This window comes from Lissotriton helveticus, chromosome 9, assembly GCF_964261635.1.
Source record: "Lissotriton helveticus chromosome 9, aLisHel1.1, whole genome shotgun sequence".
NCBI lineage: Eukaryota > Metazoa > Chordata > Amphibia > Caudata > Salamandridae > Lissotriton > Lissotriton helveticus.
Window position 1 is genome coordinate 70,322,456 of NC_136070.1, and position 21,931 is coordinate 70,344,386.

The 21,931-nt window shown below is 41.9% G+C and overlaps 1 protein-coding gene across 2 annotated transcripts in view; it reads left to right on the plus strand.

Annotated features, from left to right (window-relative positions):
- Positions 1-20,868, plus strand: part of RGS6 (regulator of G protein signaling 6) — a 1,203,707-nt gene extending 1,182,839 nt beyond the window's left edge. For both annotated transcript variants that reach the window (XM_078659475.1, XM_078659476.1), the window contains one exon: positions 14,639-20,868. In XM_078659475.1, the coding sequence (XP_078515601.1) occupies positions 14,639-14,689 (51 nt within the window). In that variant the 3' untranslated portion in view covers positions 14,690-20,868. The remainder of the gene's footprint in view (positions 1-14,638) is intronic.
- The last annotated feature ends 1,063 nt before the right edge of the window (positions 20,869-21,931 follow it).

Genomic DNA, 21,931 nt, shown 5'->3' on the forward strand with positions numbered 1-21,931 from the left:
GGGGTGTGACATATTGTTGTAAAGATGAAGCATCCCTGTGCTTTGAAAATGATGCAGCGCAGCCTGACGGCTTGCAGTGCAGAACTGCGTCACTTTCTTGTAAATATGCCCCATAGTGTTTTGTAGCACTGAGGAGGTAATGAAGCACAAAGAGTGTTGATTGTAGGTTGGCCTGAGAGGGAGAGGGTGGGAATGGGTGCCATGCATGAGGTTTGGAAACTGGTGCAAAGGTCTTCTAGATATGAAACCTGGATATGTCTCCCGCCGGTGGTTGTTCTTCGGATGCGCGGGACTGTGCTAAGTGCTTTCTAGATGCTATGCTAGTTCTAGAGGATTAATAATTTAACTGACCAGTTCTGAACTGCAAAGATGGTGCCCCTCTCATACCTGTCTTCCGAGCAATAAGTCCTTTTGGTTCTGTCTGTATAGCAAACCTGATATCGCGGTTAAAAGCTGTGAATGAACACACATCCCATGAGCTGCCTATGAGGCCCACCTGACTCACAGCAACCTTCGATTTGTGATGGTATTGTAGTCGTCCTTTCCTTTCTGATATCAGTGGTGCGAAGCTCCTCTCTAACCTATGGCCTGGTACATGAGGTTCTTATAAGGTTCAGCCATAGAGCCGGTTGAAAATCAGCCACTGCTGGATTGTTTGTCAGAATATTTTCTGAAAGATAACAAAGACTGAGGCACGCCATCACTAATCTTCTACACACTCTGTTAGTAACTCATAGCAATGATATGCTCAAGCAGAAATGTTTAACCATTATGAATGTATTTGCCTGGGCTTGATTATCACTATTCTATGATGCTTTTACGGAACAGAAGAACATGCTACAGGTGTACATTCGATGGAATCGCAGTCATTCATTTGTCGCTGGTTTGAAAAACACACAGTTCATTCCTGTACTAGAAAAAGACAGTATTTACAACTGCATGGGGAACATATCCAACAGACCCCCCTCCCTTGCATCTTACTCTCTTTTTCCTTGTCCTGTGGTTCAGTGGTCTGGGGATTAAATAGAGTGGAGGCCGAGCAGTTGGAGAATGTTGGACCAGTCAGCCTTGGAGTGATCTTCCCCCAAACCTACGTTTTTGTTGTCTCTAGGAGTCTGTTCAACTTATCACTGCTAACCCTTGCTTAAGTGCCTTCGCTCACTCCTTCAAATATGGTAAAATTGGCTTATCCCCAATCAGAATATTCAATTTACTTGTAAGTCCCTAGTAAAGGGGGACAACCTGCACCCAGGGCTTGTAAATTAAATGCTACTAGTGTGCCTGCAGCACTGATTGTGCCATCCACTTAAGTAGACCTTTAAACATGTCTCAGACCTACCATTGTACACTGTGCTTGTGCAGTTTCAAACTGCCATTTCGACCGGGCAAAATACACCTTTTACCAGGCTCAAACCTTTTTTTTGAAGACATAGAAGTCCCCTCCCAATTAAGCCCTGGACAGCCTAGAGTGCAAGATACAGTACATTTAAAACGTTGGACATGTACCTTTAAGTTATACAGGCCCCGGTAGTGAAAGACTCTCAAATTCGTTTTTCACACCTGCAAGGCCCACCTTTTCCATAGGCTATCATTGGAATTACCTTATTACATTTAATAAGTGACATTTTCCAAATGGAAGTAGGTAACTAATTCATGTTTGATGTCTCTGGAATTGAAATGAAAAATTCTCTTTCATGGTGAAGGTGGATTTTACATTACAAATTTAAAAATGCCACTTTCAGACAGTTGGTATTTTCCTACAATAGCCATTTAGTTCCTGTGGCTTGTCTCCGGGTCACATGACTGGGGTAGCTGGCAGTTGGGCTTTGTGTATTACTCGTAGACAGCCACACACAATAGAGAGCAGAGAGCTCAGGTGTGCCTCAATTCGTCTTTACTGGCAGGATGGGAGGGCAGAGCTAGGCACAGTCCTACTTACATTTTTATGTCCTACTTCCACACAAAGGGATACATACTCCCTGTAGTTAGTCTAGAGTCAGGACAGGGAAGGCAGGAAGCCTGTGCATGGCAATGAGACTTTCTGGAAGCTTCCCCCACCTTCCAGAAGAAGGGCACCAGGTATAAATAAGGGACCTCAGACACCACCTCTTCAGTATACTTCTGGACCTGTGGAAACTCTGCTAGAAAGAGGATGCTATGCCACTGAAAAGACTGCCACTCTGCTGGACTGCTGCACTGCTGGACTAATGCTTTGCTGTACTACTTGCTTGCCATGTTCACCTGCTGCCCTCTTGCCTGGGTGAGAGGGACTGCACCTGCATCTGTTGAACCTAGGACTCTAGTTGGCTGGCCTCCGTCAGGGACAGAAGGCTCTACAACCTTGAACCAAGCACCTCGACTCTATCATCTGTGATCCCTACCCTGCTAAGTGGTGCAACCCCAGCCCTGGACCCTTGGAAGTAGGCGCGAAGATGCTCTGCCAGCCCATCTTTGGATCCAGCAGGATTGACGCATCACCTCAGCTTCACAGCGCAGCCCCAAGCAGAACCGATGCCTTACCTCTGCTGCAGGAGTTCTCCCGACACAGGAACTCTTCATCAACTTCGCAGCCTGCATCAGAGCCGGATGTATGACGGTACAACGCGTACTGTTACAACGCGTCCCTTTACGATGCAGTTTTAACAACGCAAGTCGTTACAACGACTTGCGTTGGGGGGGCGCTGATAGTGAATAGTTTAATTTACTATTCCAACACCAGTCCCCGTGGATAGTAGGTGTTAGATAGTAAATTAAACTATCCCCTATCCTAGAGCGCCCTCCAGCGAAAGTCGTTTTAACGACTTTCGTTGTTACAACTGCATCGTAACGGTACCGCGTTGTAGCGGTTCCGTTGTAAAGGATGTTTCCCATTAGAGCCACCGCCTTTGCAAAGCTTTCCAGACACTGACCCTCACATTGAAAATCCCTTGTCGACGGCAGCCTCGACGACGACATAGGTTCCCGCCTCACAGCCTTACAGCTCCCTGGAACTGACGCATTGCCTCAGCTGCTCGAAGCATCCTCGGCGTGGAACCTCACATTGTTTTGGCTTTTTAAAGCATAAATAAAAGGCATTGTCATTTACAATGCCAATAGCTTAAATTGCGTAAATGCGAAACATATTGCATTGCAAATGCTGGATAATGTTTAGATTTTGGGATTTATAGTTCTGTCTATCTAACAGAAAGTTGGGTAAGTTCCACAGCAAATACATGTCTGGATAATATATTCAGGCATGGATATGGAAAACTTAAATTTGCTGTTTAAAAAAATCACACACAGCGCCGTTGCTTCATGACACAGCAGGTTTTCCCCTCTACAGCAGTACAGTATAATTGGTCGGGACTAAACATCATGTGGATTTAAACAGATTTGGTAGCATGCAAGTTGTTGTGCACAAAATAAATTTTCCTTCCTAAACAAATTTGGGTTTTCTAAGGTAGTTTTCTTTTCTAAACAATCACATCAAATCTTCAAGGCATGTTTCTGGAAAGATTAAAGAAGTGCGTGTACCGTGGTAACGCCTTTACCTTGACTATCCCTTTTTACCATTACAGAGACATTTTGAGGCTAGGTTGAAATATATGTTGCTTTTAACACCCACAGCCTGGAATTATTTTCAATTTAAGGCTTTAGAAATACTTCACCATGAAAATCGAAATCAGTTCACAAGGGTATACATTAGGACAAAATATGTACACATTTGAAGAACAATAACTGCGTCGCCCATGCTACTTTCGGTTTAGTAATGACGCAACTAAATTTCCTTTAGAGAGCCCTCGATGTGGGTTATCCTATTTCTCGTAAACGGGAGGGAGGGCAGGGGGGAGAGAAGGCTCGACAACGAGTGAGAGGTGGGGGGAGTAAAGAAGGCACCAAAGCATGTTGTGCTTGTGAAGGAGAATCTCATTAAAGAAAATAGTGCTCACAGTCTAAATAACACAGACCATGTAACAACCGAAGTAAAGGCGCCAGTCGCCATGGGAGGTGACAGATGAAGAGGAGGCGGTACTAAGGAGGAACTAACAAGCCTATCGACGAATCAGTAAGCCAGCATTTAGGACAGACAATGACACAAGCCAATGGCTAATATGGCTGTAAAGTGGGCAGAGCTTCTATTCACCTACTCCTCTACAAAAAGTCTCACAGCGCAAGCGCACTGGATCTCGGCTCGACCTAAATAGGGTACATTCCTGAAAGCTTTTTATACTCTTCTCTCTACAGACAGGTGAATAGAACATGCTCAACTCATTGGGATGCTAAAAATATTCTCCTGGAAACCATGACAATTGGTTTTACTCTTCTAAACATTTATGTATCTTTTTCCAGTACTTAAGATACACTTAAAATATATTGTTGAATGTTTACTCCCAGTCAACTGAGTCCAAGCGACAACCACTTCCATCCGTTATCACTCTGTCCATTTCAACCGCTCAACCTTGTCCTTTGCCCAATCTTCTACCTACCACTGTTTCCTGCCTGCCACCCAGCCACACCCTAACCTTAACCCCTACAGCCTCTCTATATCAAGAACTACTGTCCCACTTCATTATGTTGGCTCTGCTTTGCCCATATTCCACCCAATCCCTCTTTTTCGTGAGCCCTTGTTGCATTTTACCAGGCCTGAAATTCTAAATGATGTCTTGTGCATTCTAGAAGAAGGAAACTCTTGCCTCCTCAAACTCCTAGACGGTTTGGTGGGCTTCTTCAATGGATTTTGAGTGATAGCTTAGGCAACAGTGACACAAAATATGCAGGTGGCAGCTCAAATCCTCTATGAGATAAAACCATGGATGTCAATGCACCATCGGAAACGCGACCAGTCAAAAAAAAGGTTATCTTTGTTAAACTTCCTAGCTGCACTATCCTTTTCCAAAACAGTCTCAAGCAAATCTCACCTCTTAAGAATAACTCAACCAAAGTTGATAGAAAAATTGATATTTCTATTCAGCTTAATAACAGGAGTATGCCATAACGATACATCCATAGTAGAGCTTAAAGGAGAAGCAAAGTTCTCATCCAAATCATTAAAAATTAACCTTGATGATTTGAGTATAGAGGAACGATGTACAACAGTAGATTTATGAGACATTGTGAGTAAGGAAGGCAATGGAAAAGGAGCAACAATTGATTTTTCTATATGAAACCAGATAGGAGGTTTAACTAGAGGAGAAACAGTGAACCATAAGGAACTTTGGGGCATATTACCAACGTTAAGCGATATTTATCGCTAACGATGCTTAGCAACGAATTTTTTAACGCTAAGCATCGTCAGAAATTATCGCAGATAAATCTTGCTATTATCAAGGTTTATCGCAAATGCGATAAAAAACAGCCGCAATGCATGAATATCGCTGAAAAGTCAGCGATATTCATGCATTACCGAGCTAATGCTCTTAGCCATGTTATCCACCTCCCATTGGATAACATGGCTAAGAACTGCTCAGGGCAGGTGTTAGTTTTTGGAGATATTCGCGCTTAGCGCGAATATCTCCAAAAGTTGGTAATAGGAGATAGCGATGTTAGCGACTGTTTCCAGTCGCTAACATCTTGGCACGCCCACTTTGCATGTCATTAGTGATAAATATCCCTGACATGCAAAGTGGGGCCCAAGATGGTCGCTATCTCTTACTAGCTGTCGCTAACTGGTGTTAGCGACAGCTAGGTAATAGGGAGATAATTTTATCTCCGCTTTCTTGGCTTTTAAAGCCAAAAAAGCGGAGATAAACCCCCTTGATAATATGCCCCCTTGTTTTAATATGAATGCTTTATGATAGTGAAAGAAGTCTGGAAGGCCAAATCCTGCATTACATTTAGGGATTTTTAATTTTCTATTAGCAATTCGAGGAGGCTTGTGAAGCCATAAAAATGTAGACAATAATTTATCAACATATTTATAAAATTGTAATGGAAATTGGGTGGGAATCATAGCAAGGGAATAAAATATTTTAGGAGCAATATTCATTTTTATAGATTCCATTCTTCCCCACCATGTAAGATGGAGAGAAGACCATTTAGAAGTTTTATTTTTAACGTAATCAAGTATAAAAGTACTATTCAACTTTAACGTTGAAGGTAAGGAGGATGAAAATAAAATACCCAAATATTTCAGCTTGTCCTTTTGCCAAACAATATCAGATAAAGGTAACATATCAGACGTACAGAGAACATTTAAAGGGAAAAATTCTGTCTTATTAACATTAGGTTTATAACCTGAAATAGCAGAATATTTAGCTATAATATCTAATAATGAGGGAACAGATGAAATGGGATTACTAATAAATAACAATACGTCATCTGCATACGCTAACGTTTTAATAGTGACATCATTAAGTGTAATACCTTGAATAGCATTGCAATTACGTATATATTTAAGAAAAGGTTCTATTCCTAACAGAAATAAAAGTGGTGAAAGGGGACAGCCCTGACGAGTTCCTCTGAAAAGGGAAAATTGAGTAGAAATTTGGCCATTGATAAATAAACGAGCAGTGGGAGCATAATATAACGCAGAAATCATACGAATAAAAGATGGACCAAAATTAAATGACAACAGGGTTTGAAATAAGAATTGCCAATGAATTTTATCAAAGGCTTTTTCTGCATCTAAAGCCATGACCCCAGCAGGTTCCAGTAGGGTAGAACTTTGTTCTAGAACATGTAACAAGGTTCTAGTGTTATTAGCGGAATATCTATTTTTCATGAATCCAGATTGATCAGGGTGAATAATAGAATGGAGTATTGGAGCTAACCTAGAGGCAAGTATTTTAGCATATAATTTACAATCTTGATTTATTAAGGATATAGGATGGTAATTGGAAACTAGGGTAGGATCTTTATCAGGTTTGGGAAGCACAACAATCAAAGCATCAGTAAAAGAACCGGAAATGGTCCCAGAAGAGCTAAAGTGGGAGAAAAGCTGGAATAAATAGGGTAAAAGATGAGGTTGAAATTCTTTATAAAATTCTGCAGGGATACCATCAGGGCCTGGAGATTTATTCTTTTTAAGTGAGTGAATGGCTTTCAAAATGTCATCAGTAGTAATAGGCAGATCCAATTTAGTTCTATTGAGGGGGGAAATCTGTGGCAAATCACATGCATTCAAAAAGGTATCAATTAATGAATTGTCACAGATATCAGGTTTGTTATACAAGTTTGAATAAAAATCTAGAAACTCTTTAACAATATCATTATGTGATAAGGCAATCTTACCCTGGGGACCACAAATTGAAGTAATTTGTGTCTTATCTCTTTTAATGCGTAGATAATTTGCAAGGCGTTTTCCAGATTTATGAGAATTGAAGCGAAATCTAGCATTTGAATTAGCAAGTTGAATCCTAGCTCGTTTACTAAGAATAGAATAAAATTCATAACGAAGTTTCTGTAATTCAGTTTTGTAGTGGAGATTATTAGAAGTAATAAATAACCTCTCAAACTTCGCTATTTGTTTCTCCAAGAGTTTAATATTAGCATTAAACAATGTATTCTCATGAGCCATAATAGAAATTGTAGCACCTCTAATATAAGCCTTAAATGCGTCCCATCTATTGATTACAGAAGTAGAGTTGTCTGGATTAAACAAAAAATAGTCTTGAATAGCCTGTAATAGTTTAGGTTTGTTATGGTCAAGAATTGCAATACCAGTATTCATACGCCATCTGGTTTGTTTAGTAAAATTGGAGGAGATATTTAAAACAAAAGAAATTAAAGCATGATCCGATATATCAATATTACCAATAACCGGGGAAGTTGCAGTTTGAATAAGAGAAGGAGAAAGCAAAAAATAATCAATTCGTGAATGAGAATTATGGGGGTTGGAGAAAAACGTAAAACATTTATCAGTAGGGAAGTGTAATCGCCATATGTCAACCAATTTAGTAGTTTGGGTAAACAATTTGAAGGCATTAAACACTTTAGGGGGACGAAATCTAGTTGCAGATAACCTGTCTAGCAATGGATCAGCAATAACATTAAGATCACCCCCAACAACCAATGGAACATTACCCAACTTCAGAACTTCAGTAGTGATAGTAGACCAAAAAACGGGGTCATCCGCTGTGGGACCATAAATATTGAGTAAAAATAAGGTAGAATCATGAATTTTAATTTGAACTATTATATATCTACCCTCAGAATCCGAAATTTTATTCAAAACCTGACAATGTAGCCGTTTTGCAAAGAAAATAGCAACTCAATTTTTCCTTCCAGTAGCCAGAGAGGAAACAATAGAGTCTACCCATTTTTTATTCATATAATGTAAAACCTTATCTTCAACATGAGTCTCTTGAACAAAACAAATATCAGCTTTAACAACTACCTAAATAGTCCAAAATTTTAGTACGTTTAACTGGATGTCGCAAACCTTTCACATTAAGAGAAACAACTTTAATATTATGAACAGTAGCCATTTAGAAAAAGAACAACCAGGAAAAAAGGCATTGGGACAAGAAGAGATGGAGAAAAGCAGAAATGAGAGACAGCTTAAAATAGTAACTCCATAAGTAGGAACAGAAAAGGAGGAAAAGAAAATAGGGAGAAAAGAACAAACAAAATACAGTAATAGAAACAGAGAAACGCACACACGTTCCACAAGCAAGGCCAAAACCGTTGAAGCCCAAAAGATAAGGAGAGTCATAAATGTGTCATTTAATTTCTGACTAGAAGGAGTCAAGTGTTGGGGTCATGAGTATCCATTGAAGGTGGAGATTGTTGCTCAAGGAATTGCCTCAGCTCTTCAGGACGTTGAAAGGATTTGGAAAAGTTATCTTTCCATATGCGCATTGTAGAAGGATCAAATAGTCCATACTTGAAACCAAGGCTCCTAAGCTGTGGACGACAAGCAGAGAACTCCTTGCGGATAGCAACCGTCTCTTTAGCAAAGTCTTGGTGAATAAAAATTTTGTTACCATTCACTATAAGTGAAGGAATGTCTCTTGCAGCTTTCCTTATCAGTACAAGATGATGATGGCGCAGCACCTTGAATATCATTTGCCTGGGTTTAGTAAGGCGAGGGCTACGATGAGAAGGTATTCTATGGGCTTTGTCCACTTCAAATTTTTCCGGTAACTTGATGTTCAAAAGACCAGGAAGCAAAGATTCCAAATATAATCGACAACTAGAACCTTCAACTTCTTCAGGTAAATTAAAAATGCAAAGGTTATATTGCCTATTTCGATTTTCTAACTCCAAAAGTTGAGCTGTCAGAGGAGCGAGAGCATCTACTTTATTCTTGTTATCCTGTATTTTGATGGAATTATCAGAAATTTTCATTGACATAGAAGCGATATCTTTGCGCACACTTTTAATATCAGAGGCAATAGCTTCAGTATTAATTCTGAGTGCTTGAATTTCTTCCAAAATTACGGAAAGAGAAGGCTCAGATGACTCCACCACTTTAGATTTAACTGGAGGAGGGGAGATTTGCTGCCTTCGTTTAGTGCTGACTGGATTTTTATTTTCCATTGTGAGAGGAAAAAATACACAGAAAGTCGAAAATAAACCCAAAAGTGAGTTACAGGAGTAATCATATGAAGAAAGTAGTGAAAAACTCCAAAAAGTCACTAGTGCAGCAGCTAAATCGGACTGTGGGCGTGGCTAGGCCCAGGACAGGCCCTTTCCTAAGAAGCACTCCTCCCCCTGAGAATACCAAGCAGGCTCTACCTTGAAGAGAGGCTGGGAGTAGGAACCAGGAGGCAGAAAAACAGGCTTCCAACGAAGGGAACTGCAGGAAAATCGCCACACAGGTAAATAATCAAATCTGCAGGCCAGCGCTCCCATTTTCTGAAAGTTTATGACAGAAATTCGTCGTATTTTGACCAAAACGGGCCGAAAACGGGACGAGCTTCACTCGGCGGCGGCCATCTTGGTTGACGCGCTCGCGCGTCTCTGTAAGACTAACTTCTTGACCTTCAACTGTAAACTACTGTGTGGTGATGGTCTCCTGTTGTACTAAAGGCAATACATGCAATACAACACAGCAAGACACCTTGCTCTGGTGCCCTGGGTAAAAGGGAGAGGGTAGGAATACGCCGTATTTAACATTTGCATTCCTGTCCTTTACCAGTACTGGCACACAATGTGCTGCCTTGCGTCAATGCAGGCACCCTTGTGTCATGGTGCAATGGTGCTTGAATTATAGGCTGGATTATTTTAGTGCAGGAAGGTGTCCCTTCCTGCATAAAAACAATCCTCAGAGGCATTTTCCTCTTTCTCCATGTGCAAGAGGAAGTAAGGAGGAGAAATAAAGATATTTCTCCTCATTACGCTTCACCTGAGGAGAGGTTCATTTTGATGCATTCTCAGGGGATGTATGACGTTACAACGCACACTTTTACAACGCATACCTTTACAACGCAGTTTTTTACAATGCAACATCCATTACAACGCATTCCATTACAACGCATGCCATTACAACGAAATTTTAAAAACTACATTTACAACGCATTCCATTACAACGCATAATACCTTTACAACGCATACCATTACAACGCATAACATTACATTGCATGTTTGGTAAGTATTGGATAGTGTAGGGGTAAACATTACTATTCTAACTCCAGGGGGTGCAACAGTAGGGTAAGTGTTGGATAGTGTAGGGGTAAAAATGACTATTCTAACTCCAGGGGGTGCAACAGTAGGGTAAGTGTTGGATAGTGTAGGGGTAAAAATGACTATTCTAACTCCAGGGGGTGCAACAGTAGGGTAAGTGTTGGATGGTAATGTTATGTGTTGTAATGGTATGCGTTGTAATGACTGAGTTGTAATGACATGCGTTGTAGTGGTGTGCGTTGTAGTGTCATGCGTTGTAATGGCTGCATTGTAATTGCATGCGTTGTAATGGATGTTGCGTTGTAAAAGTTTTGTTGTAATGGTAATGCGTTGTAAAAGTTGCATTGTAACGGTTGTTTCCCTTCCTAGGTCTACCACTAATGGTAAATCTGAAAGGCACCAAAATCCATGTGTGGATGGGAACACACACGCTCCACTGTTGGAACACCTCCCTGGGGCAGAGCAAAGCAATGCATGGATTTGCGCTGCGTTGCGTTACTCCAGATTTAACAATCAATGCAGGGCCAAGCCCGGTGGCCTTGTGTGGCCTGATTAATCCCCAGTGGTGACTGGCATATATGGGAGAGGGGGCATGCATGCGCAAAATATTATAAAAAAACACAAAATAAAATATAACTTACCTAACGTGACGTCCTCACACTAGACCTCTTCTTTGGTGGAATTGGACCCGGATGCTAGAACTCACTTGACCAATCCTGGTGCTGCTCACATGCATGTGAGCAGAAGCCTAATTGGAGGGAGTGGCCTCACTTGGCGCTTCACAGCGCTCTTGAGGCCTGTACTTACTCTCAATCCAGCTGTCTTAAAACAGCTGGGTTCATAGGTTTAAAGTGCCCAAGTGTGGCTGACGGTCGGCGAAAAAGACATGCGCACTTTAAACAGTGCATTACACAGCCCACACTCCTCCCTGATGCAGTCAATCAACAGCTGCCCGCCCCCGTCCTGACGCTTGCCTCAGGACAGGGGGTGAAAAATAATATGGTACTGAGCTGCCATTTTATTTTTAATCTCGTGGGATTTAGGGGGGGAGGAGCTTCCTCTGTTAATCTCACTTAGATTTTGCATCGCCCTTGCACCCCTGCGCAAGGGCTACTCATAACCTCGATAAATATAGCCCTTAGGGGCACATGAATCAGTCAAAATACTGATTGAGACCGGTATTTTTGCATTTGGGATGCATTAACCCAAATGCAAATTCGCAATTTAAGTAATCGCAAAATTTGCGATTACTCAAATTGCATTCCTTTAATGCAATGCATGATGCAATTCCAAATTGCAAATTTGCAATTAAGGATCGCAAATTATCATCAATTTGAACTTGATGGTAATTTGCAAAAACTTTGAAAAATGCACTAAAGTTTCATGTTACTCACACACACATGCTCTTGGGGCATGTATGTGTGCAATATGTGGTAACATCTCAATTTCAGGGGTGCAACAGGGTGTCCTTTTGGCACTCTTGCACCCTTGAAATTGAATGCGCAATTTGCGAGTACCTATTTGCGCATGCAATTCCCACTCATTCCTAAGGGCCCATAGGAATGAATGGGATGCAATTTCTTAATTGTGATTCGCAATTTGCGAATCGCAATTAAGGAATTTGAAGAAATCGGGCAATTTTTTTTTGCGTTTCCTACATGCTTAGGGATTTGTGAATCCTAAATAGCGATTTCTAAAAGTTCGCTATTTAGGATTCGCAAATCCTGACTTTGATGCATGCGGCCCTTAGTCCCTAAATTGGAAATATTTATTTAATGTATTTTCAGGAATTCAGGAAGGGTTCATCTGAAAGATCTGAATCAGACCTTGACAGCTGAACTGTTGCTGCTGGGAATATGAATGTTGCCTCTGCAGTTGATAGACAAATAGGAATTGAAAAGATAACTGAATATTTTTCTATTCAGTAACTTGATCAAAGGTCCAAGGGAAGTATACAGTGGCGGTCTCAGTAGGATGAAAAATAAGGCTCAGTTTGAGTATAACAGGTCAAAGCTAAGAAATAAAAAAATGGGATTCCGTGGTCTTGTAATCTAGTACACATTATCATTGTTGCAAGTGAGCGCGTTGTGGGGGTGCATTTCTTTGTAAGGTGCCTAAGGGTGTAGAGCGGAATGGTCTAGGAAAGAAAACCAGGAGAACTTGAATAATATAACCCTCCCATTTTTAATGTCTATTAGAAGGGGAAATATCAGTGCACGTTTGATGCGCTGCTTTGAGGTATGTGATAACTGGGGAAGCGTTAAAGCCAGATGACATATCAGTGGATATGTATAAAATGTTGACCAAGATCCCAAAACTGCATTTAGTATCTTTTTAGTGTCTGACTACAGCCAGCTTTAGCTATATGTTGATTAATACTAGTATCTAATATACAGGGACCCCGCAGATGGCGGAGGGTTACAGGGTTACATACTGAGCTGTTGCCTAATACTAGTAGCATTGATACAGGGACCCCGGCAGATGGCGGACGGTTACAGGGTTACATACTGAGCTGTTGCATAATACTAGTAGCATTGATCAGGGACCCCGCAGATGGCGGACGGTTACAGGGTTACATACTGAGCTGTTGCATAATACTAGTAGCATTGATCAGGGACCTCGGCAGATGGCGGACGGTTACAGGGTTACATGCTGAGCTGTTGCCTAATACTAGTAGCATTGATCAGGACTCCGGCAGATGGCGGACGGTTACAGGGTTACATGCTGAGCTGTTGCCTAATACTAGTAGCATTGATCAGGGACCTCGGCAGATGGCGGACGGTTACAGGGTTACATGCTGAGCTGTTTCCTAATACTAGTAGCATTGATCAGGGACCCCGGCAGATGGCGGACGGTGACAGGGTTACATGCTGAGCTGTTGCCTAATACTAGTAGCATTGATCAGGACCCCGGCAGATGGCGGACGGTTACAGGGTTACAGGCTGAGCTGTTGCCTAATACTAGTAGCATTGATCAGGGACCCCGGCAGATGGCGGACGGTTACAGGGTTACATGCTGAGCTGTTTCCTAATACTAGTAGCATTGATCAGGGACCCCGGCAGATGGCGGACGGTTACAGGGTTACATGCTGAGCTGTTGCCTAATACTAGTAGCATTGATCAGGACCCCGGCAGATGGCGGACGGTTACAGGGTTACAGGCTGAGCTGTTGCCTAATACTTGTAGCATTGATCAGGGTCTCTGGCAGATGGCGGACTCTTACAGGTTTACGTACTGAGCTGTTGCCTAATACTTGTAGCATTCATACAGGGACCCCGACATATGGCAGATGGTTACAGGGTTACATACTGAACTGTGGACCTAATATTAAGGCTTTCTCAGTAAATAAAGTAGTGCCCTTTAGCATTAAAGTAGTATTTGTTCCACTATGTGGCATTCTGTGTGTACGAAAAAAAAAATGTTGGCACTTGTCAAGCCCTTAAACTGCACTTTTCAGTACCGAGACACAGCCATTGATGTCAGGAAGGACTTGGGGCCTCAAGAATTGGCCCCAGTATCACAAAGAATCAGCTGGAGCATCTCTGGCTGCCCTGTCAGAAAGATTTTACAAAGATTTATTCTCCAAATGTGAAATGTATTAGTGTCTGCCTAAATCCGGGACTGGTTGTACTCATGGCTGCTGCTGCTTTGAGGTAAGACTTGGCAGCCAATCACCTCCGGCAACGCGAGCAAGGGAGTGGCTGATTGCCTGGAAGTATCAATATGACACAGTTGCCATGGGAGGGGCAGTAAAATGTTACTTTGCATAAAATCCTTGCCTTGCCTCTGCAATGAACCCTGGGAAATGTCTAGTGGCATCAAGGGATGGGTAAACTGGTGTCAGCATTTCCAGTGACTCCAAATAAACTGGTGAAATCGAGAGGTTTCCTTGCTTGTTTTACTGTTCAGATAAATATCTGTGCTCTGAGAAGTACATCTGACTGGTCATAAAGAAAGGCATGGGTGGGGGTAGACAGTCCTCTAGTTAAATGGGATGGGGGTTGGTCTTTAAGTGAACAGGGCGGTAAATGCTCTTTTGGGCCTTGTAAGGGCAGAGAACTTGCTAACCAAAGTGTTTTGTCTTGGTTTTGCAGGGAAAAACATTGGCTTCCAAGCGCCTCACAGGTCTCATGCAGTCTTCCTGACAGTCACCGCCGGTCGAGCAGCCGCTGAGAACCTGAGGCATGGCTTCTCCTGAGCTCCGCTGGAAGGTTCATGTTGCAAGGAAAGTGGGTCAAAGCAGTGGGAAAAAAATGCGAAGCTGGACCGGGCCGCTGCAGGATCTTCTTTCCATAGGTCAACTTCGTAAGGACTCTCCGTTGCAATGGACCTTTGGGTTTGTGATACCTTGACATGGGAGCACACTTTGCTTTTAAAGAATGGGACAACACAGGTGGATATTTTGTTTGAAAGAACTCAGCAATAACACCAGACGAGGCATAGAAGAGCTGGTCTGACTAGTATCAGAAGAACTAAAGCTCAGTCCTCAGTCTCACCTCCCCCTGCTGCACGGTTGTAATGGACCGCTCCACCACGACTACCGACCCTCCCTCCATTTGTTGCACGCCACCGGACTCCGATAGATCAACCGCCAGAAGCTACTTCCACTCCTAAAAACCATCATGGGCTCTGTTTCTGTGCGCTGTGACTCTGCAAGCATCTCATTGGCTTGTTGTCATGTTGGACGAGTTGTTGAATACGCACGTTGTTTTTGGCGTCTTTCCATGGGCACTTTGCCAGGTCCAAAGATCATATAACTGGGCAAAGTTATACACAGTGCCATCTTACACACAATACACTAACTGTATGTTCTTTTGTGGCACATATTTACTGTGCTCGCCATATCTCTGTAGTACAAAAAAAAAGCGTGGGGCATCTATAATTTATTAAACCCAATATTATGTAGGTGAACACAATGTTTAGCATGGTAGTTTGGTGTTTCTATACGGATTATATAATAGCCTTCCATGGCCAGATTTAAACGACGACCATTGGACATGTTTTTGTTCCGTCTGGTGGAGAAATCCTGCAAACAAACTTTAAATATCTCACTATAGCCAATGTCCCTGATATGGGCTTACATAAAATTAGATTAAACTCAGATACCATAGTGCAAGATCGAACATCCATGCTGTTGTGAAGGTGGGACAGCTGAACAAGGGCCAACATTAGGAATGAAACTTTTTAGACACCACAAAGAGCAACGTCTGTTTGTTGCCTGATGAGTATGCCGGTTCAAAGAGGGGCACGACAAGAACAAGGCGGTTGTGCTTCATTCAAACATGACTGAAAGCGCTTTTAAAGGCAAGACGTCTTATTTGTAGCTTCTGCCTCTACGGCATGTGTTAGGGATGGCACTATCACAGTTGTACGGGATACCTGGCTCCAGTTTTTTCAGAATGGTTCATCTACATTTCAAGTATGATCAACAATTTTTATTTTCAAAGATGTGGTCCATTTACAGGAGAGACTCAAATCATTTAAAGTGCTCTACAGTAAATCAGCCATTTTTGTAAAAGTCAGAGTCTTCAATGTGGTTTCATGAATATTTAATCAGATTTTAGACAGGCATGACCTCTGCTATTTTTACATTTATTGTGCAAGTAACTTGTGTTCTTAAGTTTCTAAAAGTGTCACTCACAGTCGCAGCACCCCCACCAACACAAGTTGTTACTATAAAGCCGCACCCCACAGAAGGCAAGCCGGTGTCCTACAACGAGGGCAGAGGAGAGAGTGTCACGCATCACGCGGCTCCAGACCTGTCAATCTTCCAGGCACGCCAACCTTGCAGGGGAATTGTCAATTTCCCAGTAGGAAACATCTCCAATGCATCCGTTAGTCTGAAACAAGGCATGTGCAGGTTACCCACACACAAGGGAAAACCTCAAACAAATCCAAAATAATTGTTAATAAAAGCATGATAGAACGTTCCCCAGTTTATATGTTTAGGAATTAGAGCTGACTTTGGTTAATACAGACAGGATAAAGCCAAGTAGATTAAGAGGGGAAACAAGGGCCAAAAGTTCTCTCTCCAAAATTTCTGAAAGATGTTGTGATGAGCTTCTGCTTGATGGGCGTGCCAGTGTGCGTCGCTTAGCACTTTCCACAGTGGACTGTACCATAAAGCATCATATGCAGGGGAGGGGCTCCAATGAGGTAGACCAGCCCAACTCAATATTTACACGTGCGCTTGGCTGTTAAGGTAGCTGACTTCTCTGCTCTTTGTCTTGCTCTCAATATGTTGCATCCTGACACCGCCCACGGTAACTGTAGGTGTAACTCCTATTCTTGACTAGGGCAAATTGAATTTCCTTAAAAGCTGATTGGCTAGTTAAAAATGCAAATCCTAATTCGCTTTGCAAAATGATTGAGTTCTGTTCAACATTTCAATATTTAAGAAATAGCAACACCTTCCAAAGGCAGATTTACGCAAAACCCCCAGAGTACGGTGCATAATGTGCCGAGTACTGAAAGCAGTGTCCACTTTTTCAACATGCATCATTTCATATATCTTTTGTTGCTCTCCTGAATGTATGACATCACATACACCTTTTACATAATGGGTTTCCCTTGATAAATGACTCAGTCAATCGAAATTTAAAATTTCTAAAATGGAGTGATCATATGTGGTTGCATCAAACCCAATTGAGACAGGAATATAAAGTGGGGAGATGAAACACAGAGAATCGCAAGATCATAAATCTAATCCCATTTCCAAAGTGTTGTTAATTCAATCTTTGCCTAAAATTAATTTCTATTTACAACACATAAATAAAATATAACAGTTTTAGAAAAGTGCTAAGAGGTGTGCTAAGGTTAATATGGTGTGTGGGAGAAAATAATTGGACAGGCCATGAATAATATAGAAAATCAAAACATAAGCCCAAAGAAAATCACTTCTCAATTATTTAATGTGTAACGTAGTTACGTGAAGCTTTTGTTGCACTAATCTACGCATGCTTCAGCCTATGTCTGATACATCTTGGTCCTTCCCCTGTATGGCATTTCTAGAGTAAGCAAGACTAAGCAACAGATGAATATATGCTTTGGTTATTATTACATTTTCATATTAAGTGAGGCTCTGACAGAGTAAGGAAAAGAGGAAGAGGGGAGACAAATGAAAAGGGACAAGGAAGGGACGAAGGAAATGGAATAACAGGGACAGTGGTAGTGAAATTACCTCTAGGAATTGTTTCAAATGCTAGAGAAAGAGCAGAAGGTAGAAAAGTCCAAACCAGTAACATCGTGTGCCCACTTACTCAGTAAAAGAACAGTGCTTTCCTAAGGATATGTATAACATTAGGTCTATTGGGTAGGTTTAATTTCACCATTTGTATTTCAATATACCTATCACAGTGTGGAATGCCAGTCATTTAATGGGAATCTTTGACGCTGGTATCCTGTGGCCAGACTATTAAGAATGCATGATGAGGAGGTAGTGCGTGGACTGAGCGCCATCGTAGAAACCTTCGGGCCACAGGTTCCGATCCCACCACCACCCACTGCGCTTTTCGTCTTCTGCAGAACAGTCACATGCGCACCATTAAGATGTAACACAAAGTCCATGTATGCTATTCAGTAGACCCTTCAGCCTGCACTACAGAAGTCGTGATTGTTGTTCACCATATCATGCATTCCACCTGGATCCTGGCTTGCCATGAAGTGTTGTGGATGTTTCTCTTTTAGCGGTTCCACAAAATAAACCAGTGGTCCCTGAAAGTGAGATAGGAGCAGTGCACATCTTTCTAGACTCCCTGTGTGTGCTGAAGGTGATGCTCTGGATTCTGTTATACAGAGGACCCTGCACAGATTGGCCCACACTGCAATGGAGGGCTCCATTCCTCTGCTCCTCCTGCTGCACAATTCAGCAAGGATGCAAAAAATGCCTCCTCTGCAGGAAACCTTCAGTTCTTCTCTTTGGTTGTATCTGCTGCTGTGCACTAATAGCAAGCAAAAATTAAAGAGGCAATTCATAAAAAAAGTGATATATCTGCACTTGCACAGTTAATCATATGAAAGGAATTCCCAAACATTCCCAGTAATACATCTGGAAAGTTACACCAGGTGCAAGGTTTTTCTAGGAGTGTTGTGTGAAATATTCATTGGGCTCGTCTTTCATCGAATTCTACTAAGTGTTGATTTAAGCTCTGGGTAAATGGTGGCCAATGTGCAATTTCACACTGGTTTTCTTCCACAGGAAACATTTTCCCAATGGAGAAACCCCTCCCCTACATCATGAATTCCCCCCTATGTTTTGACTTAGTCCCTACTACCCTAGGAAGACTGGCCTAAGGGCTACTTTGTAGTTTATCAAACCATGAGACCTGGGTTTTAGGTTGGGTTTGCACAATTGACTCGATTGTATCATCTTGGACAAGTCCCTTTTTCTTGCTCTACCTGAAACCCCGTATCTGGCAAAAGTGTGAGCATCTACTAATGAGCTAACAACCCACAGCAGTGAGTGCGATTCAGTGCTTAGTTTGTGAATGAACAAGTTCCGAGACCCAAGGTTTTGTACGGAAGCCAACAGTCGGTGCTTTCAAAAGTCAGGGTGTTGAATACCAATGCTGCATAGACTTGATTCCACCTTATGCTTCTTTAATCCAGCACCAGACACTCCCTGCCCCTTTAGCTCTCTCTTACTGGTTCTTTTTTATCCCTGCTTTCTCTCTTTGACACTGTTTTCCCTCTTCCTCGCTTTTGCATTTTTTCTCTCTATTGCGCTTGATACAAGTTTTGAAGTAAAAATAAGTGCTGGTCCCCAGAGAAAAGTAAAGGTGGGTTCCTACCTGCAACCAAAGTCTCACAATAAGCAGTGGTGCATTTAAAAAAAAAATAAGCATCTACCACATTTTAAACACCACGCAGCTGTGTTTAGGATCTTACCCAAAACCTCTTCTCAACATTCTGTCCTTAGGAATGACACGATGCACCTGCTAATAGCATTGCCTAACTATGGCAATTTCAGAAAGCCTTCACAACATCCTCTGAGTCCCACTCCATGTCTCCTGTTTGAGAGAGGCGTGTTATCCCAATCACAGGCACTGGGTTTGATCTGCTGAAGAACAGGGTTCTTCTGATCCCTTGCAAGATGCCACCAGGTCAAGAATCCTTTGCCAGACACATATAACGTCAGTGCTGCCACGTCGCCTTAAGATCAACATGTAGACAGTCGACAAAACATCCAAGTAAATCAAAGAAAAAATATTTAGGTAAGCAGGCAATGCCTTATCTCTGTTAGGATCATATCTTTGGAATGGAACTGTCTTCCTTCTTCATTCAGTTTCTTGATGACCACCTGAAAAGTAGGAAAGAAGTTAGGTCCTGCCTTTACTCCAACACTCCCTGAAATCATTTGGTTACACATGTGCGTGTGTGTGTGTATGTCTGCCTGTCTGTCTCTTACTGGCTTCCCTTTTCAGGTCATCTGTACAATTGTAATTTCTTTGGGTTTTCATCACATAGTTTGAGTTGACTCCACTGACATGCTTGGCACACACTAAATAAATGAAAATAGACCTTTTTAGATATCTCTCTTTGGCCCTAATCCTGCCAAACTGTTGGTCTCATCTCTGTCAATATTATGGCAGGTGTGAGCACATGGTAGTGAATCACTCAGCCTAAACCATTCTGCCTGGATGCCACCCCAATCCTGGAAGAGCCTGAGCGTTTTATGAAACCTGCGAGTCCGATGCCGCATGCCGTGGACAGTCACGTGTGGAGATACGCATGCACTTCCATGTTACGTAGAAGCCCACTGTGTTTGATTAGAAGTTTAACCATCAGACTACATGGGCAGCACCACGAAATGCAGTGTGGACTCTGTACAACTATTCAATGACTGTTAAGTCATTCTTTTTATGTTAATGAACATTTATAATTTTTCCTGATCCTCATTCTGCACTCACCTGGTTGAACTCAAACTCTAAACAGATCCCTGAACCTCTTCTGTGACACTTACCATGCCTCCTCTTCCATTCTTCAGTTCTAGAAATATTTAAGAATCAAATAGGTGGATTGAAAGAATAGTTGACAGTCGTGCCTGGGCATTGGCGTGTGTAAATTCGATCCATCACGACTTGTGTTTGAGTTTGATCAAGTTGGACATAACTAGAAATAAAGAAAAAAGTGCACTGGTTTAACATAAATCACATGCGTTCAATGCCTCAAATAAATATATACATATATATAGAAACACTGTCTATCTTAATTAACGAAATACATTTTGCACGTTTTTCTAAAGGTAAACCCAGGAGGCAGCAAGTTTTTGGGAAATGCAGAAGCGAGCTACCACAGTAATCAGAAGAATAAAGTTTGAGAGACAATAAAATGAATGTGATTATTTGAGTCTTTTACTTCACTGACTGTGTTTGCTTGTTAATCATGTTTTGCATTTTATTTTTGTGTTTAAAATCTTTATTGGAATCTTTAGCATAATCTTAACTCAGGAAAATACAAAAAATATGTATAATATAACATAAAATGATCAGTGGCGGCTAATCTGCTAAGGCGGAGGAGTGTCGCCCCACTGCTCTTTCAGCAGTGCATAAAAGAAAATGATAACAGGACGTTATTATCATTTGATTTTTCTATACGGCACTTGGAGCCGGGCGAGGATGGGGTCTGTGATGCCAGAGTAGAGTGAGGAGTGATTTGCACTTCTCTAAGTGCACATGACGGTTTGGTACAGCCTTTTTGGGCCAGCCAAACCACCATGCGCATTTAGAAGAGTGCAACACAGCCCCGTGGAGAACATCCCCAACCTCCCAGGCACTGCCAGAGCGGCCAAACAGACCACTCAGACCAATCACGACGATGAAAATGTGTACGAAACCAATACCGCTTGTCACCACTTGGTGTCCCACCACTGGTAATCGAGTACGACTCAGAATCCTGTTGTACTATGACCGGCAATTAATTGAGCAAGAAATGTGGAGATATTCTGAAACAGTTTTGTGGCCCCAAATATTCCCCACCCTACACAGTAGACTGGTACCTGGAGGTGGGTCCTGCACACCTAAGTGGAAAAGGAGATGGGTATAATTGCACCCTTGTCGTTTAAAGTGCTGAGTTACTGACTGTTAAAATGGATAAACATTTGGCCACACTAATCTTGACAATGGAATTATTCATGGATATAGGGTAAAGCGAATATTGCCCACTGTAATATAAGCACATCACCCCTCCCTCAGTTGAATATCAAATTTATCATGGAGTCAATGTTGGGTCCCCTCAATTATTATTTTGACGAAAGGAGGAAGAGGAACAACACTTGGGTGATGGATTTAGGCATGCTAAGTAATCCTGGTGTTGTCTGGAATTTACTTCAAGTGTGTTGTTTGGTAGTGTTCATCTTTGTTTCCTTGTAGCCTCTGAGTATTGGCGAT